This window comes from Papilio polytes, unplaced genomic scaffold, assembly GCF_000836215.1.
Source record: "Papilio polytes unplaced genomic scaffold, Ppol_1.0 DF824135.1, whole genome shotgun sequence".
Taxonomy (NCBI): domain Eukaryota; kingdom Metazoa; phylum Arthropoda; class Insecta; order Lepidoptera; family Papilionidae; genus Papilio; species Papilio polytes.
Genome location: NW_013525069.1, coordinates 2629720 through 2657142, shown reverse-complemented (window position 1 = coordinate 2657142; position 27423 = coordinate 2629720). Strand labels below are relative to the sequence as shown.

The 27423-nt window shown below is 32.4% G+C and overlaps 3 protein-coding genes across 8 annotated transcripts in view; 2 read left to right on the top strand and 1 right to left on the bottom strand.

Moving 5' to 3' along the window:
* LOC106099273 (kinesin-like protein KIF13B) overlaps window positions 1–21812 on the bottom strand; it is a 90938-nt gene extending 69126 nt beyond the window's left edge. For 4 of the 5 annotated variants that reach the window (XM_013277763.1, XM_013277762.1, XM_013277764.1 and 1 more), the window contains exons 1-2: window positions 21599–21811; window positions 17086–17173 (exon numbers count right to left, since the gene is read on the bottom strand). In XM_013277763.1, the coding sequence (XP_013133217.1) occupies window positions 17086–17173; window positions 21599–21653 (143 nt within the window). In that variant the 5' untranslated portion in view covers window positions 21654–21811. Of the gene's footprint in view, window positions 1–17085; window positions 17174–21598 lie in introns of all 5 variants that reach the window. The other variant, XM_013277761.1, reaches the window with a different exon arrangement.
* Window positions 21813–22233: 421 nt separating this feature from the next.
* Window positions 22234–24592, top strand: LOC106099199 (proteasome inhibitor PI31 subunit). 2 transcript variants are annotated; one of them, XM_013277659.1, is made up of 7 exons: window positions 22234–22360; window positions 22437–22592; window positions 22664–22813; window positions 23036–23219; window positions 23829–23919; window positions 24038–24184; window positions 24393–24592. In XM_013277659.1, the coding sequence occupies exons 2-7, from the start codon at window positions 22449–22451 to the stop codon at window positions 24526–24528; spliced, it is 852 nt and encodes a 283-aa protein (XP_013133113.1). In that variant the 5' UTR covers window positions 22234–22360; window positions 22437–22448; the 3' UTR covers window positions 24529–24592. The 2 variants fall into 2 exon arrangements, with proteins under 2 accessions (XP_013133113.1, XP_013133114.1); XM_013277660.1 differs by having other exon boundaries at window positions 22244–22336.
* Window positions 24593–24996: 404 nt separating this feature from the next.
* The window catches only part of LOC106099278 (protein tyrosine phosphatase type IVA 1), a 23150-nt gene continuing 20723 nt past the window's right edge, over window positions 24997–27423 (top strand). The window contains exon 1 of the mRNA XM_013277773.1: window positions 24997–25116. The gene's annotated coding sequence lies outside the window, so the exon portion shown is untranslated. The remainder of the gene's footprint in view (window positions 25117–27423) is intronic.

The following is a 27423-nucleotide window of genomic DNA, read 5'->3' as shown; positions in this document are numbered from 1 at the left end:
AACTAACTGCTAAGCTTCAGCAACTATAGAGTCAAGTTCGTAGACTAAGGCAGGTAGATAAGAAGTTTGTTGTAGTAACCTACTTATTAAAGTGTTCTTGTTGTTAAATCGTTTACGTATACAATTTCACTAAATTTTATAAAACTACAACATTTCAACACACAACACCGCGGTTTAACCCAGTTAAAGTTAAATAAGTATGCAGTAACTCTATAAAGATAAAGGAAAGTATTTATAATACTTAATTATTAATAATAGTAGAGGTAGACCTAGAAAGAGATGGATGGATTGTGTGAAAGGTGACATGAATAAAAAGGGAGTGATGACTGAAATGACGTATGATAGAGTTATGTGGAGGACAAAAACCTGTTGTGCCGACCCTACGGGAGTAGGATAAGGAGGAAGATGATGATTTATAATGTTTTTGCCACATCCATCCCCTTTCTCTTAAGTATAGTATGAAGAGTATATTCTATCCATAAAAGGGACTAGTTGTTTTTAGCTTATTGCTTTAAATTCTGTTACGTATATGACAGTCAAAAAAAGTCTTGAAATATATGCCACTGGGGATTACCAGAAATAAATAAAAGACTAGAATCATGGTAACCTTTGCTTTGACAATGTCATGGGTGCTTATGTAACACGTTACTTCATCCGACATCGTACACTTTAAACGCTATTATAAGGCTGCCTCACATGTAAAATGGATTGACGTAAGCGGCGAGCTAAATGGTGTGTATACAGCCTTGACATTCAAATTGAAACGCACACAATGTAGTGTTTTTAGATCTATTCTTCGATAGCTAAAGGTGCACAGTAAGAGCATGCGCACACCTGAAACTAAACTATCGCACAACTGTTTAGTCTCGCTTTGATTCCATATGAAGACGCGCACACTGCTCGATTTTTAGTTGTGCAACTAAACAGTTGAATTGGCTGTTAAACAATCGACTATCGAACAATCTGCTGTGCGATAGTTTAGTCAAAGGTGTAACCGCTCTTAAAATGAAGTATTGAAAAATCAAATTCAACTCTTGTAAAGCATACTACACAAGAATCAAAGCCAAACCAAAGACTTACTGAATTTTCACTTTGAAAAAACACGAAAGGGTAACAGAAAGAAAATCCATGACCGTTAGTTGAACGTCCTAGACACGGACCTTGCAAATTTGGGTCAAGGACTGCGCTACTTACTGGTATCAAGTTTGAGTACTAATATAATGTACTTTGATACTGTGGTGTACGAATTAAAACGCAAGCGTAGGGTTCGTGATATGTAATCCAATTGACACAAATTATGCACATATTAATCAGGTATTTTCAGTTTATTTACAGGCGCCTACACTACAGATACATAATTACTAAACACATTATTTGTTACAAGCTTTCGTCCGCGACTCCGTCCGCGTGGAATTGAAAAAACAAAAGATAGCCTATATGTTCTTCCAGACTATCTTCTACATATATGCCAAATTTCATCGAAATCCGTTCAGCTGTTTAGTCTACAAACTCTACCAAACATCTATCCATCCATCTTAACTTTTGCATTTATAATATTAGTATGAAGTATGATTTCAAATAAGAATAAAAACTATAGGTTTTTAAACATACAAAGTTCATATACTCGTATAGCAAGCTACGTTTTGTCTGAATGGAATTGAGGGTGCAGTATATAATCCCTGTTCCAGACGAAGGGGAATATCGATAAAATAGAGATTTAGGAAATGAGAATCTGTCCGTCTGTGCACAGACGTATTGATGTAGAAATGAATCGCTGCCATACAAATTGGAAATCCAAATTACTTAGTAGTAGATATCAAGAACATAATCATTGTGTAGATATTTAAAACACGAACATGTGTATATTATGTACAGACCGTCTTTTCTTTATTCTTACGACTTTTACAAAACAAAGAATACACAATTACATCATTTTAAGACGTCTCTATTCAACGTAAAATCGTTATTTTCGTTGCAAAGTCAAGCTGGAAACAGCCATGTTTGATCGATAATTTTAGCCTATACGCTTTGAGACACATTCGTGTGAGTTATACGACGTACAAGTGGACGTATAGGTATGTATGTTTTTGCATCATATGATAAAGTAGTGATAAACGATGCATCACCGACTATATAATGCGCACTTTCGTACTAATTACCTGATACATTATAACGTTTTGTGACATGTAAGCGACGGACGTACATTATTCTGATAGGTAAATGATTAAAAATATCCAGGAATTATTATAAAATATATTACAGTAACTGTTATAAAGTGATATTAAAATCTTTTAATAGTAAAAAAAAACATGAGGTCATAAAAACAAATAACGAGCGTATCATTGCTTTGACTTAGACGTCCCTTAAAGGAAATAAAAGGTGAGTAAAGCTAATGATCGGGAGCGTTGTTCCGGTGATTGTACTCGTGGTGAGTCACCGCTTCGAACCCGGGGCACACGCGCCACGTCCGGCCGACAACGCACCAATACATCGCCGTCGGGAGAGAATTATGAGCGAGACGTGAAAACGCGTTACGCCGCTTTCACCGCGCGATTTTTCTTATCTTAATTTCTGTAGCTCACTACAAAATTCATCCGTTTACAATTTTATGTGTATTTTCTTTATACAAAAGTGGATTTCTTCGAATATCAATAATTTAGCCAATTGAAACCTTATATAAAAGGCTTCAATCTATAATTAATATATATAATCCAAGATTTCATACATTTTAAAAATTGTGACATAACGATTGCAAATATTTTCGCTTACAACCTTTGAATATAACCTTGTTAAGCAGGTTTGGTTAATATCAAAGTCCAATACTATTGATCAAATCATCGCTTGACAACCGTTGTGTTTTTTTATTATCCTTATATCTCTAAAGAAAGACAGCGTATTATTTTTATCGTAAATGATACGTCTTTTAATGCAGTGCTACAAAGGTTATTCAACTACATGAAAATATGTAGTCAGCCTCAAAACTATTACAATATAATACCTACTTTTGTTGGTACACAATGTTGGGAACCGTCCAAATATAGATTTATATGAATTTGTGCTATTTAAAAAGTAAACATCTTACTTCTTATCAATATTTAATATTATAAATGCGAAAGTTGCGACGAAATGATGGGGACATAAACCAGAAAGTGTTGAGATTGAATGTGGATGGCTACAAAGGAAGAGGAAGACCGAAGAAAGTATGGATGGATTGTGTGAAGGAAGATATGCTTAAGAAAGGAGTGGATTCAGATATGACGGCTGATAGAGATGTATGGAAGAGCAGCACATACTGTGCCGACCCTCCATAAGGGATAAGGGCAAGTGGATGATGATGATGATAAATGCGAAAGTTTAGATGGATGGATGGATGGATGGATGGAAGGATGGATGGATGTTTGTTACAGTTTGTAAGGTAAACGGCTGAATGGATATCGATGAAATTTGGATATGGATGTAGAGGATAATCTGGAAGAACACATAGGCTACTCACTTTTTTTTTAATTCTACGCGGACGGAGTCGCGGGCGAAAGCTAGTAATGCTATAAAAACTAGTGACGTCACAAAAAAAGTTGTCACTTCTCACATCTGTGTTTGTTTATCTTCTGTGCTAACGTCGGCATTAAACAGAAGCATTATAAATAGACGAAAGGGTAAATATTTGTACTGCGAGACTTCTCGCAATCAACGCTAACAGATTCATAGACATGAATCGATTTGCATAAAGACTTTGAAGCAGCATTTCAAAGAATGTTTTACACTTTGTAAGTCAAATTCTGTAGTAATAATTAACAATAAACATCTCTACTATTCAACTTATCAGTAATAGAAACCATTTGAATGATTATAACCTAACATTTCTGTGAAAACTTTAAAGTAACTAAAACTGCATTAGAGTGGTGATGCGCGTCAACGTAAACTCATCCCCTTTAGAGCACAACTTTGAATACTCACTTTAAATTGCAAATCTGAGTACTCCAAGTAGCGTGATCTCACAAACTCTGAATGCCAAGTTGCTCCTTGTCTGAGGATTGTTATGTTGGCGATACGACTGCAACACCAAAGCGGATCCTTATTAAAGCAGCTTCCATTACCATACAATAAATCATAGAATATATATTTAGGTACAGAGCGCTTTGTTTGTATTTGTTTTATAATTATTTAGTCACTCTACAATCGTGCATCATCACCGTTGTCATTTAATTGTTTAGTTCAACATCTTCTTTTGTTTTTTTCTCATTGGTTGGTATAATTTTGCACATTACAGAAGTAAAAATTTTACATAATACACTGCTTTATCAAATACTAGCTTTCGCCCGCGACTCCGTTCGCGTGGAAGTAGAAAAAACAAAAGTGAGTAGCCTAAGTGTTCTTCCAGAGTATCCTCTACGACTATATTAAATTTCATCGAGATCCTTTCAGCCGTTTAGGCTACAAACTCTAACAAACATCCATCCATCTAAACTTTCACATTTATAATATTAGTTTTAAGTTTAATTTATATAATACAATGCTTTATCAAAACAATACTCACGTCTAGTGGATTGATAATTCATCTATATTCCAGAATGTTAAATCGTGAAATAATGGCAAATTGCCTTCCCAAAGAAATTACAATAAAACATAACATAAAACGCTGTTATACGAATCTGAGCATTGAACGACTGTTTAATACGCCAATAAATATCTAAAGAAGTATTCCTTCCGACTACGTACAACAATTTATACTGATTTATCACTACCAATTTGTGTCATGTTCGTTGGAGAAGCGATCTGGACATGATGAATGGTACTTTACTTTTAACATTGTGAAAAAATATTGACTTTAATAACAAAGCTACAAAAAATATTTCAATGCACTGCATGAGAATGCAATCTAAACGCAATAGAAAACTGTTTACACAGCTTATTGAGTTTCGTAAAAAAACATAGTAAAGTGTTCGTAGCGCAAAAACTTTAATGTATCAATCTTAAGACCTTTGATATAAAACCGATAATGGCCACAAATATTGCTTTTTAAATAAACGTAATTACAGAGTTCATTATGACATTCTCCATTTATCTTCAAACAAGTTAAGACTACAAATATTGAAAACCGAAACTCGAAAAGATAAATCGTGACTCTCTAGCACAACCTCCATTTCCAGAAGTTCGATTCGAAAAGATTTCAATCAGCCAAAATGTTCCGTATAAAAGCAAGATCCTTTGCAAAGATCGTAAACTGAAACGACGGTGCGACAACGTGCAATATCGAGTCAGATCTGAAATGTTGAGAGCACTCGGCTGATGAGAAGGGACGTCCGCACCAGACGACGGTCGGTAACTATTATGGACCTTGCCATCTGCATTCATATCTTTTGACCTTTTTTACACTACTATAAAAACCTTCTTCAGTTGGAGAAGCAAGCAAAATTTTTTAACTTTAATTTATTTATTTGTATATGATTTCCAAGTGTGTATAACAAACAAACTATCAAATAATAACAATTTAAACTTCGTTCTGTGCCATCTTTCTTGTTCGTTTCGTGTTCTTTTCCTTTAACTATAGTTTTAAGATGTTTTTTAATAGGCATAACTTCTTATTAAAAACATACACAGGCACATAAACACTATACAACAGGGAAGTTAACAATAAAACCATATTAAATCGCTATCAAAGATAACAGATAAAGTCTCGTAAACACTGAGACTGTTTTATAAGACGTCTGAAATTACTCAGGACGCTGGAGAAAATAAACTAGAGATTTCTTTTCCGTTCAGTGGCAAAGCAAGCGATTCTCGGTCAGCTCACGTTTGCCCTTTAATTATATTTTAACGTTTATAAGCAGCGCAAATAGCACTTTAGCGTCGACGTAGTACACATAAAATATATCAACTTTGGTCCAAGTCTTTAAACGACCTCTGAAGTACATTCGGACATATAATAAACTAAGAATTATTTCAATTACTTCTATTTTAAATGTACGTTGAATTCTTTTTAGACTTCCTTTTAAGTTAATTAAATTTTATATTAGAGAAATTGAATTTTTATAAAAGAAACTCTTATATTTCATTAGAAAATTCTCGGCAGTAACATGCTATAGCAACCTAACATTATTAGTATCGTAACATGAACATATTTTATTAGTTTCTGCCTTAAACCATATCGAGTCAGAAGATTTTGAAGGCACTTACACTTTACCTGTTAAAAGGTTAGTGCGCAGCTATCAACGTTTTAAAACACCTTAGTAAGTGTGGTGTGGAGCTGTTATTCAGGGTGCCGTTTGTGTTTTTCAACCACATAACTTACGCACTAAACCCAGAGGTGTAGGTAGAGATCACGTACCTTCATTAACGTATTGACAGACCTCTCTCGCGTCTTACATACATCTACGTATGCATGTCTGTTTATCCATTTTATATCATTAAAACGTCTACATAAACACTACAATAAAGTTGTTGAAATTATAATTTACGATAGAGAGGGTCCGGTCGTTAGTATCAGTTACAAGAGAGACGTAAACCAGCATCAAAACAACAAGGGTCGACTATTAATGAATCCACGGGCTCAATTTATAGCTGGGAAATGGAGATTTAAAGCCGTACGCCCGGCCTCTGTCAATTGGCTTAACGGGACGAACTAATCTATGAAGACTAAAATCAAATCAGAAACTTTTATCCGGAATAAATCATTTATATAAAGAATAATCTTTTAATTCAGCAATTTCATTTAAATAGGTTAATAAGAATTTAAATTTGGATGTATAACGAATTAGGTGTTAGCTTTCCCAGCTCTCTTTTAGACTTTACGAAATGAAATTCAGAAAACTTTCTGAAATTTGTAGTCGTAGAGTCCCAACAGTTCGGCTTTATTTCAGTTGAGATATAAAAAACCAAATCTTTGTTTAAGATGTTACAAAACAAGTTCTCGTGGCAAATGTTATGCGTCAATGCGTAAAAATGTGATATAATAGTTCGATATCCTTTGTTACGTATTGGTATCATGAAATTGTTTGTAAAATTGTATTGTAAATAAAAAAATGCTTTAAAAATATCCGAGAGAGAAAGGTTATTGCTTCGCCGCCTCGGATAAAAATCGTTTTACAAGTTGACTAAGCAATAAACCGGCCAATAAGATTCTATTTGTTTTCCCAGCGATGTTTATCTGCCATCGCAATACGTAATCAGGTTCACGACCGACTCTTATTATTGTAGTGAGGTTATTGCCTTTGACGAACGTAACTCACTATTTGTTAAAAATAGAAAGGATATTAATGGATAAGATCACAAAAGGTATAAATAAACAATATCTGTATTTTCAAAGGCATATCATGATATTGTGCAAAAGGGATGATTACAAAAGTAATAGAAAAATAATACTAATATCTCTTATGAGTGACAGTTGGGTTTTACTGAGATTATAGCGCTTAGTCCGTTTTGATTGAGCTTTTTTGAACGCAAATCTGACGAGGGTCAACAAACACCGTACATGAAAATATTTTTTTATTAATAAATGAATCAAAACAAATTTGTACAAATTATCAAGTTGTCACCCCTTGAATCGTAAAGTATTATACAAGTTATTGAAGTATTCCCAATATGTAAAAAAAAAACAAGATTTATGTAGCGAATTTATAAACAAAATAGCTGTTGCTCGAGACTTTGCCCACTTGAAATATGCCTATGTTACTCACAGATAAATTACCTTTCTAACGGTGAAAGAATTTTTAAAATCGGCCAAGTAGTTTTTGAGTTATTTCAATACATACAAATCTTTCCTCTTTAAAATATTAGTATAGTATAGTATAGTATAGTATAGTATAGTATAGTATAGTATAGTATAGTATAGTATAGTATAGTATAGTATACTATAGATATAGACAACAAATTATATATTAGTTTTAGTTTAGTTATTTTAGTTTAATATTAATGCTAAATTTAATGCCAAATTACATGGTTTGTGGTTAAATTTCCAATATATGTTATGCATATAATATTTGGCGGCACATCGTTTCCATTCGGTCGTGCCGTGGTTCATTTCGCGGCCATTAATTAGAATTGCGGTGGCAAACGCCGCGTCGATATAACTCGCCTCTTTGTGAAGCTTGTCTTTGTTAACTTACACAGACCTGACTTTTCAATTCCTGTGACAGCTAATACCTAGAGAATTTTACACATTTGGTTCAAAATGTTAGTAACAAATCTTTATTTAAAATGTTCAGACTATTAACTAGTTATATCACAAGCAAAGAATTATTGCTTTCCTTGCACTAGGTGCTTCTATACGGTTCAATAAAAGGAGGTCAGAGCAAAGCGATTGTTAGGAGCGTTAATATCACGGATAGAGTTAGAATTAGCTATCTGACAACTAGATCTCAATAAAGGCTGTGCAACAAACTTTTGTATGTATTATTATGACTCGTTTAGAAATTCTACGCTATTTAATTTAAAAAATATAAGAGGGTTTGAGTACTTTCAAATTAACTTGGCTTCGAAACTATCTAACCGATAAGAAAAAATATTTAAATCTGTTAAGCTATCCTTTTTTCAGACGACAAAGCTATATTTATCCTACGTGGATAAAGTCAGGAGTAAAAGCTAGTATATAAAAAATACATGCCAATTAAAAATACCTATGCAGATTTTTTATACAGATTTAGAATATTTTTCTATTTATATTCAAGATCAAGCCAAGTACTTTCTAGTTTATTAATTAAAATTGAATGCTCGCAACTAAATAGATATTGACCTAAAAAGCTGTTTATTTCAAATTAGTACTACAGAGCACATTTAAAGGTCACGAGTAATTAGTTATTTATTTTTATCCGTATTAAATAAAAGATAAATCATTATAGTTCAAAAGGCAAAGTTAGTAATATCACAGGCTAAAATTATCTTGCATACAAAATTACCATTTAGCGTAAGAAAAAGATAATCTTAATTTGAAATTTAAAAAAAAAAGTATTTCTTTACTTAAAGCTTTAAAAACATAAAATATGGATAGCAATAACGCCAAATTTTACCTACTTTTTAAACAAAAAAAAAATGTCCCGCGTCATTTCCCGTTCCATAAAAGACTTGATACAATGAATGAACGAAATTACTTTGTCTTTTCACAAAAGAGGAAAATGAATGAACGGGATAAAGAGCTTAGCATCGGTATATTTATAACGTCCAGATGATACTAGTATTACCGAAATAATAGAAAACACTGTCGTATTATACACACGTTTATATACTTTACACTATTATGTACTACATATACAAGGAATGAAAATAAAATCATCATTATCAACTTGCCCTTGTTGGCACACTATGTACTACTCTTTCATACCTATCATATCTGAATCCACTCCACTCTTAAGCATATCCTCTTTTACACAATACATACTTTCTTCAATCTTCTAATAAAAATAAAATATTTACAAAATAAAAAATTTACTGATGTTCTATTAAAAATATCGGTCGCTAAAACTTATTAATAATTTCAATGCGAAACCTACACTGAGGGATTGCTTAAATAACATTAAACGTCTGTATTATTAGTGTGTAAATTCTGTATTTTCTCGAGTGTAGCGCGGCGTTTAATCTAGTCACACACGCCGTTAGCTGGGACACGAGCACGAATTCGGCGTTCGTCTAAACAACGCCGCTCTCCTCAGTATAATTAATCTCTCGAGACTTCAGCACACGCTCGCTATAATATTTACATGTTAAGTTGCAAATTACATCATTTGTTACATAAAATTTCACTAAACACAACTTCGCATTAACGTTGAAAAGTAAAGTTAATTAATAATTTGTGTATTGTAGCTGAAATTTCTTAATCTTACCAATCTCACTAAACACTAATATTATAAATGCGAAAGGTTAGATGGATGGATGTTCGTTAGAGTTTGTAGCCTAAACGGCTGAACAGATCTCGATAAAATAAACATATGTCGATGTAGAACATAGCCTGGAAGAACGAACACATAGGCAATTCATTTTTTTTTGTAATTCCACGCGGACGGAGTTGCGGGCTAAAACGAGTGAATAACATATTTAGGTAAGAAAACTCGTTATTCGCTAATTGGTCCCCCTTGTCTCATCCAATCAATGCCAGAGTAAACTTATTAGGTAATCCCGTCCGGCGCCGGATTCGACATTCGGACCAATTGTTCCGGCCGGCTGCTTCGCAATCTTATTACGTCAATACTAATGGTAGGTACGCTTAGCCATTACTTAGTTCTGTTGACGAAATAACTCAATTACACTTACACAGTATATTGCGAAACGTAAAGTCATCTAAAAATTAAAATCTTTGTTTTGCTTTTATAGCATACTAACTCCTGTGCGGCTTCATCCGCATGAAATTATAAAAACTTTATTTTATTGTTTACATTTTTCAAATTCTACAAATGTCAAAATTACGGTTACCATAATAACCTAGCTTCCTTAATATTGACAGCTTGTAATTTATTGTCCCTTTCCCGCATGGAAGTTTTTTCAAATTCATTTACCTATAAGTTTAATAGCGTGAAAATATATAGCCTAAAGCGTGTAGTAAGTGTAGGGCTTTTTATTAAAGAAAGAAGAATTCAAAAATATACTGTGATTGCTGACGTCCTACGCAACAAAGTAGTGTTTTTACGCTTTATTATATTAGTATAGATTAAGGCGAAAAGATTACACTTCGGAGTCTTTAACAATAAACATTTAAAATAAATACGCTAATAATAACGCTATATCATTTGCATATAATCAAGCGAACACTGCAACTAGAACGATAAGGGTTACGTTTTAATCCCGGAGCGACTCCGCAACGAAAAGCAGCTCATTTTCAGTGCAATTTCACTATGAATAAAAGATTTTTCTCCCTCATTGAAAGAGGAAAGTAAAAAGCGATGTGGAATAAAGCTGTAATATTACTCGCAGTTGAATTGATTCAAAGGGAAGACGAAAAAATTCGCACCGAATTGTGGCGATTGATTTCAAATTTTATCTGAGCGACCGTTCGTGGACATATACTAAAGAACTTTGGGATTAATATTTTAGAAAATGTACGAGATATTACTATAGAATTACTTAGGCCAATGAAAACATTGAGTCTTTTAATCTAGAAACATTTAAAGCATTTCATAATAATGTGTGACAATGCGGATCTTCAAATCAATTATGATTCATTCCACTTATATAGAAACGGTGATAATATCTACACTAATATTATAAAGAGGAATAACAAAACTGCCTTTGTAGATTCATTTTTATTGATTCATCGCAGGATTATTGTTATAATAGACGAACATACTGCTCATATTCTCGGTTTATATTGTAACCAAAGTCGTTATTTCAACAAATATTAATACAGAATAACTACCTTTATAACTAAATGCAGTATTTTACAGAGAATGCTAAAAAGGAATGTATTAAAACTAAAAACTACACAGTTATTATTTATTTAAGCGTGACTCAACCACATTAAAAGTAAATAAACCTACACTGCCAGTAAACGTTATCGTTTACGTTCAGAATAGTCCACCGTTTTCAATTTCACATGAACGTAAAGTGCATTACGAATAAATCCCGGGGGCTATTCTGAACAATATACAAATTGGAAAGGGAAATATTGACAGAGCGCTGCGCAAACAGCGGGAACGTGATAAATTCACAAAAGCGTGATTTTCGTTACACCCACAACTAACCCAGTTAATTATATTCTGTAAACTTTTTAATTAAGAGTCAATTTTCAAATTTAAAAATTCAAGTCAAACATTTGAATAGAAGAATTTTATAAAGTGAAAATTACTTTTTTACTAACACGTATAAACATAAAAAAGCTATTTTATGATCATTGCACCTCCCTTAATTATTCCAGACAAGTGTAACATTAATATGCATTGCTTTAGTTTGTTGAACCCCACATAGTTTTATGTCTAGGGAAAAGTTTAATAGCAACTCCTTAATTAGTAGCTACAGCACTAAATTACACGTTTGTATTATATTATTTATATAACATACTATATTTATGTGTTAGAATATCTTTTTCACGACATAGCTGACGTAATTCGTAATTTTTTTAAGATATGCCTTACAAATAAAGGAGTAAGGAGTAAATTTCTTTACATACTATCAATTTGGTATAACTTATCGCATAGTGGTATCAGATAAGTAAGAAAACAAGTATTAATATGACCTAATATTAAAAATGCACATATGTAAATGTTACATAATTTACTAGCGAGATTAATTGATAACTTTGCAACACCAAGAATTATCACTGAGATTGAATATTTACACAAACATTATAAAAAGGTAACATTTGTATTTTTGTCTGTATAAAAATAACTCAAAAAGTACTAGGCCGATTTTAAAAATTCTTGCACCAAAAAGCTACATAACCACTTAGTAACATAAGCTGCTTTTTAAACTTTATTAAATTCCACGCTGACGAAGTTGCGAGCAACAGCTTGTTAAAAATACTATTACTATAAACTAAACTGTAAAAGAAATTCAATTTCTAAAATAAACTTGTCACTCCAATAAGGTTGAGAACGAAATCGATTTTCCTCTCCATTACGTGTGAGTATCGTGTAAGCGCACCTTTTCTGTGACAAGCTGCCGTATCTATAGTGACTGCTATTGTAAACACAACAAGTGGAACGGTTCGTTCACCGATCAATAGACACGCATACATTGATCAATAACTACCGAGTAACATCACTACAATGGCATTTTTATAGATGTTACCGACAGATTGTGTATGTCGTCCGTCTCAAAAGATATCTGTAGCATGTCTTTGTGTATTTATTCAGTAATGTGCCTAGGCAAATTACAAATAGGCAGCATTCACAATCAATTAGTGGCTTAGGTATGAATAGTTGGCAGATACAGGATGTATATAACTTAAATTATATTTTAATATAATAGAATTGAACAATATTTGAGGAGTGAACACAATTGGGTCAATCAATAAGACACGAGGCACGACGTGGCGTGTTCAATGCTCACACGCGTTGCCAAATGCACATCATTTTCATAATATAATTGATATGACTAACAAGCTTCAATGTTATTTCCTCTAACAATATAGCTAAACACATTCTGTTTCTGTCAGCGCAAAAATACAAAGAAAATAAAACAACTTTAATTTAAAACGTTCTAAAAATGTGTGTCTCTATTTTTCAGACATATGTGTGAAAAATAGAGGTTTATAACTAACTTCAATTAAGACATAAGTTAAGCAACGCCTGTTACTACATATTAAAAACCTGTCTAAGCAAACCCTTTGTTTCATTAATGATTTATCAAAAGTACAATAAACTAAAACCAAAAAAATCTATTTTAACTATATTCGCTCCGTAACATTTTTTTTTAAAATGGCCAGCATCACACGGTAGAACATAGTACGAAAAAATGTTACGGGCAAACCAAACAAAGTTTTACTACTGCATATTTGTTGGCTCCATCAGCGTTAGGGTTGGCAACGAGATACGACCCGCCCTGGAATTACTTCGATGTAACCTCGATAGTACGCCCTGCTTTCTTTGAAAAGAATATACCTAGCTCGTTACAAAGACACGGCAGATAAAAATACAGAATAAAATATGACATTTTCAATCACTGAAAGTTATTACAAAGTACCTAAATAATCTACAGTAATTACAGACAAATCATATATTTTAGTGTTTCCATGTTTATTTGCTTATTTAATAAATTAGTGTTTTTATTTCATTGTCGCGAAATTTTTAAAATATTTGTCAGCAAGATAAAAAGCTATTTTAAAATAGTAATACGTAAAATATTGAATTATAATCTATTTATTCTAATATAACTTTTCTATTCAAATTGAAGTCGAATAATAAAGACATATAACAATATTTAACGACCGCCTAGATAGGAACATGACGACAGCTGTTACGTTAATGAAAAAGCCTGAATGAAGGTGAACTCGGACGAATTAATTTACCTCATATGATAGTTCATTGCATAATAGAAAAACATATGTAATTAAAAAAGAAAAAACCTGAAATCTATTGATACAATATTCCATTATTTTCAGTATAAAAAAAATAATTAAATACATACAAACTAGATCGAAAGATAAAACAAAGTCTACATTTCACGGTAGAGTAAAGACGTTTGTAATACAAGTGAATTGATCATAGGCTCGTTTCGCCTTGTAATAGATTTGCTACAGAGCATACACTGATCAGCAACAATACTGAAAATAAACAATAGCCGCTAAGAACTGCGCTTTAAATGTTAATTGAATTATAGCCTCGAATTAGACTGTTTTCGCAACATATTCACGTACCGAAACGATCCATTTTCATAATACTTTTGTAATAAAAGAGAACTAAAGATAATACTATAACTTCAGTGAAATAAGATTTTTCTGCTATATTCACACATTAATTTGTGTTACGCTAATTCAAAAAAATTACAAAAAATTGGATACGGATTATCAGACAAGATCTTTTTGTACAAAACCACGGATACTACACATAATATACTCATTAAGTTTGTTTCCACCTCAATTCTATATACTTATTTACATTCGTAACCTAGAATAAAAAAGGGACAATGAAAAACAAACTATTTTCCGATATAACGGACAATAAAGTATAAATAAAACGGAAAATGAGAACCAAATAATTATCATGAATTTTCCTTCCATTCATGCCCCGAGGCCTCTCGCCGGGACAATAGCCACCGCTGGATACAAACAAAGATCTATTAAGTCATTAAAAATTTACTGATAAAACATTTTTATTATTTTCATTACAATACTCTTATATTATAAAACTTTGTTTTGCATAATTTCTTTGTTTTAAAATGTATCTACTCTACGTAAGTCTCTTACTGTAAGACTTACCTTGTCCTTACTTAACAGGCTTATTACATTTATAATTTAAAAGGTTAAATGCCAATGCAGATTTATCGCACTGCAAGAATTATGTGAAAGCATAATTTAGTATTAAAAAAAACAGGTGAAAGGATATAATAAAATATAAATACGGGTCATTCAAAACTCTGTCATTCAAAACTCTCTCAAAAACAAAACTCTGGCGTTGCCAGTTTGTGTTAAAGCTAATTTAAGAAACGTCGATTAACGAGAAACACACTCCTCTCTACAAACTGAACACGGATTTTCAAGCAACACCCTTGGAGTCTTTGGCGTAAAACCTAATATTTTTCTTATTTCAGGAATATAATGCGAAAGCTTGAATGAATGGTTTTATTGATGCTTGTTACCTAGATCTGGGCACGGCTAACCCATTCATCTCTTCTCATCTCTCTCTTACTAGCTTTCGCTCTCTTCTCATATCTCTCTCTTACTAGCTTTCGCCCATAACTCCGTCCGCATGAAATTAAATAAAAAAATGAAAGTAAGTAGCCTATGTGTTCTTCCAGACTATCCTCTACATCTATGCCAAAATTCATCAAGATCCGTTCCGCAGTTTAGGCTACAAACTCTAACAAACATCCCTCCATCCAAACTTTAGCATTTATAAAATTAGTAATTTGATCTTTAATTTTGAAATGAAGGAAGTGTCTGCCAAGTGTTGTGGTGGGGGTTGAGGGGTGAGAGGTAAGGAGCGCACGCGCTTGCATAACAAGGCAATCAGAGCGTCTCGACGGCTGGCTTTACAATGCCGTTAGCGAACCGACAACGATCTCACGATACCCACAATCTCAACAAATACTGTTGTAGGAAAAAATATTATACACAAAGGAAACATTCACATTACGTTAACTGTATATGTTCCAACGCAAATACAAAACAGTCATTAACTAGGTCAAATAATACAGCAGAGCAGGTGACAGATGATGTGAGTAAATTCTATAAATAAACATCAGGTGAATAGTGAAACGCTAAAAACCTTAAGGTATAACTGTACACTCAAAGTGGGTATTAAAACGCTACACAACAAAATGAGACGGATAATACTCTGAGAATCGAGTAACCGTATACTTCCTTAACTCCTTTATATCTCGTGTGGTAATGTAGGGCAAGGGCGAACTGCTAAGGTCAGCTTTGGTCGTTTGGTAATTTCCTGCTGTATACTGTAAACTGCGAAATGTTCCTAACTTTTGTTACACTAATTACTCCTTGAATTGTAGAAACAAAACAGCAATGCAGCTATCAATACGTAAAATCATAAAACTTAGTCACATTTTCAAGGCGATTAAACTGCTAAATAACTAACGGCTTTAAATCAAAGGCAAATGTTAAACATACACGTATTCGTCTGTTATCTTTTAAGTATAATGCAGTTCGATAAGATAGGAGGAAAGTTCAGACATGATGTCGTCAATGCCGGATTTATGCAAAGAAAACCCGTTATATGGCAAATACATTTTTGAAACAAATCTACAAACATTGTACTTTATTTATGTGAATTGTCAACAGGTGACTAGAAATATAATTAATCTATTAATTTAACAAAAAAAAAATCATAAATGAGATCAATTCTCTGTACAGTAAACTAAGGTTTGACTTTTTTATTTTATTTTTAACTAGCTTTCGTCCGCGTGAAATTAACAAAAAAAAACAAAAGCGAGTAGCCTATGTGTTCTTCCAGACTATCCTCTACATCTATCCCAAATTTCATTGAAATCCGTTCAGCAGTTTAGGCAACAAACTCTAACAAACATCCATTTATTCGCATTTATAATATTAATATGATTAATCACGTGTATTGTTGGCTGTAAATTAAGTATTTTTCGTTTTTCAATTCATAAAATCGTTTTATTTAAAAACTGAGTATGTAGTAGTACTAGGTCGTTCGATAGAGATAACTGGGACAAGTGGTTCATTGCAGTATTACAGTCGCAACATTTGTCGTATGGGAAATAACCCTCACATTGAAGTATTTACGGTTCAAACGACATTAGTTCATTTTTATACGGACAGAGTTTTACTGACGTCTGTCTTTATTTGTCGTGTCGTGTCTAGAATATGTCCTTTAGTGTTAAAAGTTAAAAGGACACCCTCGATTTTCAAACCAGTCACAAAAGAACTCGCTAAGTGTAGATTTCACATACTACATCTACACTAGTCTCTAAGCACAGTACTTAGATATTTTGTTCTCCATTATATCCTATTTTCATGATGTTTACCTTTCTTTGTCGTGTGCTGACTGAGGATACTGCAGAACAGTCTGCTGCTCCTCCATTTCCACGACGCATTGTGTCCCCAACTCCAATTCTGTAACACATAATACGATTTGACATAAATTGAAAAAAACATTATCATTTTTATCATCAAAGTGCCGTAAATCACTCATGTTCTCGTTTACGATGCGACATGAAAGATAACACAGATTATTCTATATTTTTAAAGAGGTTCTTTCAGGAAATTTGTTATTTTTATGTATCAAAGAAACTGATTGGATATGTTCAATTCTGTCGAGTAATATTGTAAGAACAACAATCCTACTATTATTATAAATGCGAAACTTTAGATGGAAGGATGGATGTTAGAGTTTGTAGCCTAAACGGCTGAACGGATTTCGATTAAATTTGGTATGGATGTAGTGGATAGTCTGGAAGAACTCATAGGCTACTCACTTTTGTTTATTTTTAATTACACGCGAACGGAGTCGCGGGCGAAAGCTAGTTATAATATAAATAAGGTAACAAATAAGAAAACAAATGCCACACAAGAACTTTGAAACTGCATATCAAGTCTAGTCCCGACCTATACGAATTTATTTTATTTATTTATTTATACAAACAAACATACAATATCACAATTCAAATATAATTTTACAAATACGTTTCTCACATTTTTTTTTTTTACTTCTAATTTTAAATTCGGTATTTTGTTCAATTATATGTATATCCTTGGCTCCTTTACTAGGTTAATCCCCTGTATTAAAGGAGCCAATGACTTCCCTTAATTGAATGACACAAGTCAATTCAAAAAAAAATCATCCAGTCAATAACAAATGGGATAATTTAATACACTCACATAAATAACAATGATGTATACGACATACAACCAGTCGTCACGCTGCATTGAAGGACAACTCATTTAAACAGTTAGTGATGACTCGCGAAAATTGATTACAGAATGACGTAACATATTCAAATTATGTAAATAAAACCAGTATTTAGTTGGTAAGATATCGATCAAAATAAAAGATAAAGAAAAATTATAATTGGAAATCAGACGGCTCTCGTTTAATTTATGACATCATTCAATATCTTTTTACACTAACAAGTACCTATCGAATAGGAAAAGATATCTGCGAAATCAAAAAGATTAAAAAGGTCACGATGTGCAATAGACGACGTAATCGACTATTTGGACTATTCATAGCCACGTTTTTTTTTCTGTAATACATTAAATCCGATAAGAGTGCTGTTTAGCGAACGCTTATCGCGTTATCAGCGTAAACCGTAATAATAAATAGAGGTGTTATTTGATATACATAACTGAAATTATATCGATTTTAGTGACTGCATATCAAAGTCGAGGCACGTTCGATCGGTGTAGAAGTAGAATGTTAATCGTGGTTGATCACTTAGCGCCGGCTATATTCGGTTACAAATATAATTAGAGGCGCGTGATCCAGATCACTTCGATTATTTGAACTTGCTTATGGTAAAAATACGAAACTCTATTCCGATAGAGTAAATGAAAAACCACAGAAGTTATTTGGGAGCGACAATAACTATTCAAAGGATCCTAATTTTATATTTTCTATTGTATTTATCCCAAAATCTTTCCGATATCTCAAGATGTGGATTTACAAAAAAAAACATAACATACGTCTGATTTTATTTTAAATCGTCACAAACATCTTAAAGCAAAATCTTTGAGATAAAGAATAAATTGAATTCATGTTAGATTGTTCATACCTTTACGATGTTTTAATTGTGTAATTACTCTTAGAGCGGCAACTATGCATAAGAACGGCTTAATGAGTGCGGAGCGCCGACAAACGCAACTTTACGTAACTATCTCGGTAATGTAATACATAACCCTATTTATGTCATCAATGCAAAAGTAATTAGCCATTGAATTACCACAATAATAATAATTCCGACCTAAGATCTAGATTTCTAACTTTTGTATTTTTAAAAACATTAAATTTAGTTTGTGTAAAGGAACACCTAAAATTAAAGTGTACTTTAATAAGGCAAAGAATGAAAAAAAATTATCTTTAAAAGATGACGAGGTATTATCTGCCACTCGTCGGTTTCCTTTCCATCTCTTTAAAGTTTATTTATATCGTAATTTTTCAAGGAAAATAAGAGGGATGGTACATATGTTTTATACAATTATTTGAACATTAAAAATCCACGATAACCCCCAGATATCTTGAACCAACAAAACCAATATGTGAAAACATTCAGTGTAAATATGGGTTAGTTGTTAAAAAAGTCGTGCAACAAAAAAGTAATGTTCGCGTGCTCGCAGCCTGTGATGGGACGGAACGAGGCCGCTCGCTCCTCTCAAATCCGGTTCCACTGTCCATTGTAGTATACTATAATACGTCTTCTGAACGTAATTGAGGACTGGTAAAGATTACTCATGCTAAATGCGACAATTTGGATATACGAAAGTGACAGAGAAACTCCAGAAGTGATCTAGTATTTCGAACAAAGATTCACTTCGTACTGACCTAACTTAATGTTTATCGTAAATTACCACTTTCATTTGCAACTAAAAGAATTAGTTATTGATTTTAAACAAGATATATGCAAGTTTAATAAATAAAGAGACAGTATGGAAATATAATCTCATCTGTTATAGCCGTGATTGTTGAAATATTTATGTCGTAAAAATAGTTGACACATATTTCGGAATAGTTGACCAATGTAGGTGCTATTACGTAGTTATTTTTTTTTTGTTATACCTATAATAAAAACATTAATAACAAACATGTGTTGTTCATTTATGGTTTGTGTATCCAAGTTTAATACAAATTTTCGTAAAAAAAAGAAAGTTTGTACTCAGATCTTGTTAGTTGAGCAAAAGACATTTCGCTGTCTGGAAGTTTAAGTAACTGTGAAAACTTTACGCGAACTGAATCGCGAATGTTCTCTCGAAATACGACTGGAATTACTAATTTAGATTCTCCACCTACGTAAAAATGTTGATGGAAATACCATAAATGTGTACTTTACTGTAAAATACTAACAGAGTCTTTTTTTTCCCTTTTTTTGTGAATATCATTAACAAAACAAAATAATTTGCCCTAATAACTTGTATTCGTAATTCTAAACCAAAATACACTAGACTTAAGTTTTAACATATCATAGACAATCTATTAACATTTAAAAAAAAACGATGTTTTTGGTAAAAACTCTGTATCACAAAGAACTCATATGATATGTATTTACAAAACAAAGTCATCATCAACAGCTCACTATACATCCCTAATGAGGGAATTTGAACCTATCCTGAGCCAACACATTGGCCCAGTGTGAATTGGATGACAACACATCTTTTAAATCCATTGTTGATATGCGCAAATTGCAACATAATGTTATCCTTCACCATAATTACGTCAGATGATGTAGACAAGGAAATTCATGTTATTCCACTTACAGAAGAAAAACCTTGTCTCTTGGAAAAAGAAACCCTATCTTTCCTTACAAATAAAAAACGAGATAGCATTGAATTGCGCAAACACCAGGATAGTTATAAAAAACAATACAGCATGTACTGCCGACAGACTTTTTTTGTACAGCTACATTTACACTGAATATTTTTGGTTATGGAATGTGGAGGGTACACTGGTAGAGATAGACCTAGAAAGACATGATCAAGAAGGGAGTGATGACTGAGATGATGGATGATAGAGTTATTCGGAGGACGAAAACCTGATGAGCGACCCTGCAGGAGTATGATAGGGCAGGGAAGATGACGATGATGATTTTTGGATATTCCTCTGCATCATCATCACAATGCTTGCAAAGCATTCAAATGTCTGTTGCTTTTAACCGCTAGATTTTCTACTGTACACATGAAATTCATAATTGAAAAATACATTGGTACATGCAGGGAGCAAAACATCTCCTGGTTATTGATTAAGTTCTGGTCTGGAAGCCAGTAATTGCAAAACCAACAATTGCAATATGTTCTTGTATGAAATATATCAACAACATATTCCCTGTTATCTTTCGTGACTAATTATTGTGTTATAGTACAACATATCAATGAAGAATAAATAATTGAAAAGTTTCATGTGAAAAGTTCTGTTCTTACCATCCTTACAATAAAATTTGAATTTGCAAGTTAAATGGAGAATAGACAGCTGCAAGTGTATTAATAATACTTTAATATTGTAGAGAGACAATCTTTGTTTTTCACTAAACATGTCATTCAGAAACTAAGAAAAAGTAAAGAATTAAACATAACAAATGATATAACTATATTTAAATATTTGCTTTCTATAGTTGTTCATACAGTTGTCTCTACAGAGTAGTTTTTGTTTAATTATTAATAATGACAAAATCATCTTAAGTCTTTTTAATGAAATACATTTTGTAAAGTTTATTTTACATAAATATTATATGTAAATTGGTAAATAAATTGACGACCACGATAAACACAAGTGATTGCGCACCTGTAAGATTGCAGATTTCTTTATTTATTACCAATGCGAAACCAACTTACCTCGCCTATTGAAGGGTCGTACCCGAACAGCAACTTTAATCTTATCCGATGCCATTTTTACACTTAAAATACACAGATATATTCAAAACACAACACTTTACACATTAATGTTTAATAAATTATTGCACATATTCACCCATATTCTAAAACAACAAAATTCATTATTTCACGTTATGTTCACGACGGTTCCCGAGTTGACACTGTTCGCCATGTTGTTTTTTACGTTAGTGTAGAGATGGGCATCCAACTTTGGCAGAAGAAATGAAGTTTCAGTACCGATAATTCCGGTTTTTTATATCGTTTTTATTATCCTTTTTTCTACTTTTATTCCGTTAAGTTCCTGTGAATGTAATATTTTGCTTTAAATGTCAATAATCATATTTGGAACTACAACAAACTTCGTTTACTTTCAGTTGAAAAATTTTAGCATTTATTAAAATTAAATCAGTTTTATGACGTGTATAATAATATATCTTAAGAATTACTTAAACTTTAACATGAATTGAACAGTTACTGGAAAAAAGGTTTTTTAAAAAAGAAACTAAAACTTAGTTGATCATATATATTCCTATTACCATGTAATTTATGAGGACAACACTATGCCGGCCAAGCAAAAAAAAATTAAAAACATTGTTTATTTATTGACAAATGACAAGTCATGACATTTAATTTTAATCACATTGAATTGAAATAAAACTGAATCAGTGCAAGCAAATGCAATTACATTACTTTAGAGCGGTCTCTGTTTATAAAATTTAGAATGTAGCAACTTTATTGTTAAATTTGAAGCTTGTGGTAAAATCCTTTTCACTCTCTTAATACTAATATGTCTTTCCAGAACTAAAGAACGATGGCTGCAAATCCATTATTCGGATGGGACCTAACTTTTAAGACTGTTGAAAAAGATGTTAAACGCAAATCTGATATTCTTATAGCTTTTATTCATTGGAATCTGACTAAAAGAGGTTTTAGAAGTATTGGAATAGGTGATGAGGTAATTTTTATGCAGTTCATATCAAAATATGTTTACTTTTTACAGTTTTACATTTCTGTTTGACTTTATAGAGAACGCTAACTGGTGAAGAAGAGAAAACGGAACTTCTTCCAAGTGGATGGAATGATAAGGACAACTATACTTTAAGATATGTTTTGGATGAAAAACTGTACATTCTTCATGGAATCAACACAGAGGGCAATCTCATCATCAATCTTTTGGTAACTTAACTGTAATTTTCGCCTTGTGTTTTTGTTATTCAAGTAAGTGACATGCTTTCACGGAAGTGTACTAAACTTCTTTCCTACTAATCAAGTTAAATAAGAAGACAATTAACAATCTACAAACAAGATGTATAAGAGTAGACATTTCAGTTAAATTACTATATTTCATTGATATTTTTCTTGTTAAGATAATTCTGTTAATTCCAAAATATTCTTTAGAGATCAGAAGATCTGACAGTCTCTAATTTGGCAGTCAACATTGAAGATTCTATACATGCAATGAATGGGAATATTGATAAATTGATTCCAAACCACAAGGATCTCATGTACAACATAAAAAGAGATCTTATAGACACAATCACTCAGAGACCTACTACAACTGTGCAAACACAAACAACACGAGGTTGGTGTATTTTGACTAATTATACTCTTCAATAAAATTAAGAAACTGACTAATTTTAGCAACAGTTACACAAGATATACTAAGCAAAAATAAATTTCATACTTAACAAATATTTATTATTATGAACAATGTGCTTGCATTTTCTTGAAAAGATTGAGGAAGTTAGAGCCGCAGTTAAGGAACCATAGATACATATGTTCTGGAATCACATTTTGCTAACCACTGCCATAGGTGATTAGTAAACGAGTTAAAATGTTAATATCATAGACTAGAACTTTACTATATCTAGGAAATAGAATTAGGAAAGTGTTTTGTCTATTCCCATTTATCTTTTTAAACTATTAATGTGTAAATGAACTAAAATTGATCCATAAATTAGGTCATTGGTACACATGCCTGAATAAGATTATTGAATTATCTCAATTTGTTCAGGCATAGAGTAATGTTAAGTTGCATTCAAGCTGCGAACTGAGTGACACTTGATAGTTCACTCCTAATTAAGTTGTTTCAATTCTATGTGACTCGAACATTAAGTCTTCAATAAACATTGGTTTAAAGCTGGTTTACAAATGGCTTTTGAAATTTGCAATATCATGTATTTTATTTCAGATAATACAAATGACAGAAGGCTTGAAAGTGATCCATTGAGAGTTCCGCCACGACCCTTGCCATGTGTGAATCCAGACAATCATGACTTATGGTTTGTTATTTACTAATTTAATCCAATCCCATAATTTTTGTCTTAGAATCAATTTGAGTGAATACATTCTGAATTCTGTGTGTGTTGAAGTTTTAAGGAGTTTTTATTTTTATTTCAGGGAATTACCTTCTGCCCAACTTCCTAATGTGGGCCGATCAGATTTAGATCCTTTTGCTCCTGGCACTGGTGGTATGATTTTCAATCCATTTGGACCGCGAAGAGATGTCGAAAATCCAGGATTAGGTATACCAGGAGGGCTTCCTAGGTTAGTAGGTTTCTAAAGAGAAATATAATTTCTACTTTGATTTTTATTTATAAATTTTAAATTTAGGTTAGAACTCAGAAACCATCTTTGGTGCCTGTATTTGGAATAATTGTACCTAAAGTTGTGATTATTTTTTTTATATAGTAGATTAGTCAGTTAAATAAGTTTTAAAGTATTTACTATGAAATTATATTGATAAACGTTACAGAGGGTCGGTACCGCCAGGAGCCCGTTTCGACCCGTTCGGTCCACCACCGGGCGCCGCGCCCCCGCCCGGACGCCGTCCGCCTCCAGACGCAGACCACTTCCCACCTCCCGGCTTTAATGATCATATGTTCATGTAACAATCATTTATAAAAATATATTTACTGTGGTTCTATATGAGAAACAAAACTGTTTTGTTATGTGGCTTAGCATTTTATTTATTCCACCTGTATCCAACAAGCATTGCAACGCTACCAAGAGACATTTAAAAAATTCTAAAGCTACATCGAAATGTTGTATAATTTAGTAGATTAGGAACCATGTGATTGATCTTTTTTTACCAACGCTTTCATAATTTACGAAGATGTAGAATTTTAATTTTGCAAAATTCCGTAAATGAACGCTGCAATTTCTATATATTGTGATTGTTTATTTGAGTTTTTGTAAAGAGTGATAAAATTTCATTTAAAACAAGTAAACGCTACTAAAACTATGCATCACTAACTTTTCCTTTCCTCAAAATAAAATATAAAGGTAATTTTTGTTAGGAACTATTATTTTTTTCAGGGCAAACTTAGTAGAATTGTGTATTTCAAGATTGGCAACATTAAATGGCAGTTCGGCATTTTTTTTGTGCGAGGCACACGTTTTCCGCGTGTGTGGTGAATTTTGTTGGCTGTTCACGGCTGCATCCGTTCAATTTTTATTCAATGTGTATGGCTGTGGAGGTAAGTAAATATATTCCTTTTGTATAAAATGTTTAAAAACCTTTTAAAATCGCTAATTTTAACTAAAGAAGGTCGCACCCTCCCATCAATATCGTACGTCACCATGCAGGCGTTCATAGATTTTCCTACTATTAAAGTGAAACTTTTATATAAGTAGAGTATTTACGTTTATAATAGATTACTGGTTATTTATTTCGTAATACTTTGCGAGTTATAAGAAACATTTAATAATAACCTCACAAGAAATGAGCACACCTACTTTAGACGTGTAAAATAGCACCTAAATTGAGAGCAGATAAGTTATTTCTAGTTTGTCAAAAACTTTTTTAGTGAAACCTTGGAAAATGTACATAACAAATATCGCGGCCACGTTTACATAAAAATATCATAGTAGGCGAAATTCTAGATTAACTGGCTTTGATTTGATCCTAATGTTATATTGAGGTAAACATTTTATTGCTCTTCGGAATACCCTCTATTTATGTGGTCAATTTATTTTTCTTAATTGCTTTTTCTTCATAACCTATAAAAATTGTTGATTTTAGAAACCTAAAATTTTGAAATACTGGAGAAGGTTTTCTTGATTTTGTACACAATGTATAATCCATAGAAGTAACGTAAATAATTGAAACTTGTGTTAAGAAATCTAAGAATGTTTCTACCTGGACCTTTTAAGATCTCTTTTGTTAGTTTACTATGACAAGTTTTTATGACATTCCTTTCTCATTGTCATAGTTAACTTTGGAATTACTCATAAGACAAGTTACCACTGCAGTTTTTATTATTGTTTACACTATTTTATGTAAAACATAAGGATTGACACATTATGTAGAACTAACTTGACCAAAAATTATTTGTTATTATTATGACATTTTTTTTAATGGTGCATAACACTTAAAAACAATAAGCTGTTTTAAATGTAAATAAAGTTGCAATAGTGTTTAAAACTAGGAAATTATAAAACTGTAGTTCACTCAATGACCTTATTTTTGCTCTGTGTAGCTTTACAATCTTTATCTCACTTTACAGAAATATTTTTAAACAACTTTTAGTTGACATTGAAATTAGTGTTATTGTAAATAACCTTAATCTTAAATATTTGTTAAGTAAATTCAAGTAAATTTGAATGTTTTAATGACTATTAAAGTCTTAATGTGGCATGATTCATTACATTAAAATGTGTTTTGGTTGGAAAATCTTAAATAAGTTAAATAAACTTTTTTCAAACAGACCATATATTCATGAATATGAATGTTTATTTCATTGTATTCTAAACCGATTGACCGAATTTGGCCCGTAAGGTGTCAATTGATTTGTTTTCCTTCTCTAAATTTCATAGGCTTTAGGCTATCTCTTCGCAATGTATTGTTACATTATTGCACCACATGACATACTCCTTTCACATGTTTAGTAAATGTATATTTTTATGTGTATGAGTCATATTAAAGTCAACTGACTGATAACTTTAGCTGTTCAGTTTATTATGATGCACATGGTTTTATTATGATTTAATATGAGGTGTTTATGTATGAAATTAGTAGATTGGACTCATAAAATGATTGAAATCTATTATTATTAATGAACAGTTTTTATGAATATGTTATATGTAAATGAATAATTTTTATTTTGGAGTACATTATTCTCTGTGAATTTTAATAGTGACATTAATTACATAGGCTTAATTTCTTGACCGTGTTTGTCTAATAATAATTTATAGGTATTCAGAGCAGTAATTGACGTCATTGATTGCGCAAATGCGACGACTAATCATTCTCTGCGTTCCATGGAAATGCATATCGCGTGGACATGCATGCGATGCATAACACGTCATGATTGCATAACAACTACCTTTTATCACAAGTCGTAAAAATTAGACGTGGCTTTGACTCTGTTGTTTGAAATGCGCGTTCAATATTAATCGATTTAAGCGTAGTAATGTCGGCTGATGAAATTACTTATATTGTAGTACTTATGCAGTAGTTTAAAATTAAATTGAATATAGAATGTAATCAGTATGGGTATTTGTAACTCTGGATTCTCTGGATATAGCTAGGGGCGTCGACCCGGCCTTGGTGAGCGTGTGTTGACCCTGCGCCTGCGCAGACACTGGCCCGTTAACACGAGCACGCACGATCCTACTCGAACATTCACGAAGCGACTGGTATCAACACCGCTTTCAAAATGGTGTGCCTCGTTGACCGATGACACACGTACCTAGTAGGCGTGAGTCGTTACGTCATTTTCGAGAAACGTAACGAAACTAGTGATTTGTTCGGCGTCACATGTTTCAAAACTAGTGATTTTTGT

Coding starts and splice junctions, on each gene's coding strand:
- LOC106099199 (XM_013277659.1), top strand. CDS start 22,449: ATGGCTGCAAATCCATTATTCGGATGGGACCTAACTTTTAAGACTGTT. Junction 22,593..22,663: donor GTATTGGAATAGGTGATGAG/GTAATTTTTATG, acceptor TTGACTTTATAG/AGAACGCTAACTGGTGAAGA. Junction 22,814..23,035: donor ATCTCATCATCAATCTTTTG/GTAACTTAACTG, acceptor AATATTCTTTAG/AGATCAGAAGATCTGACAGT.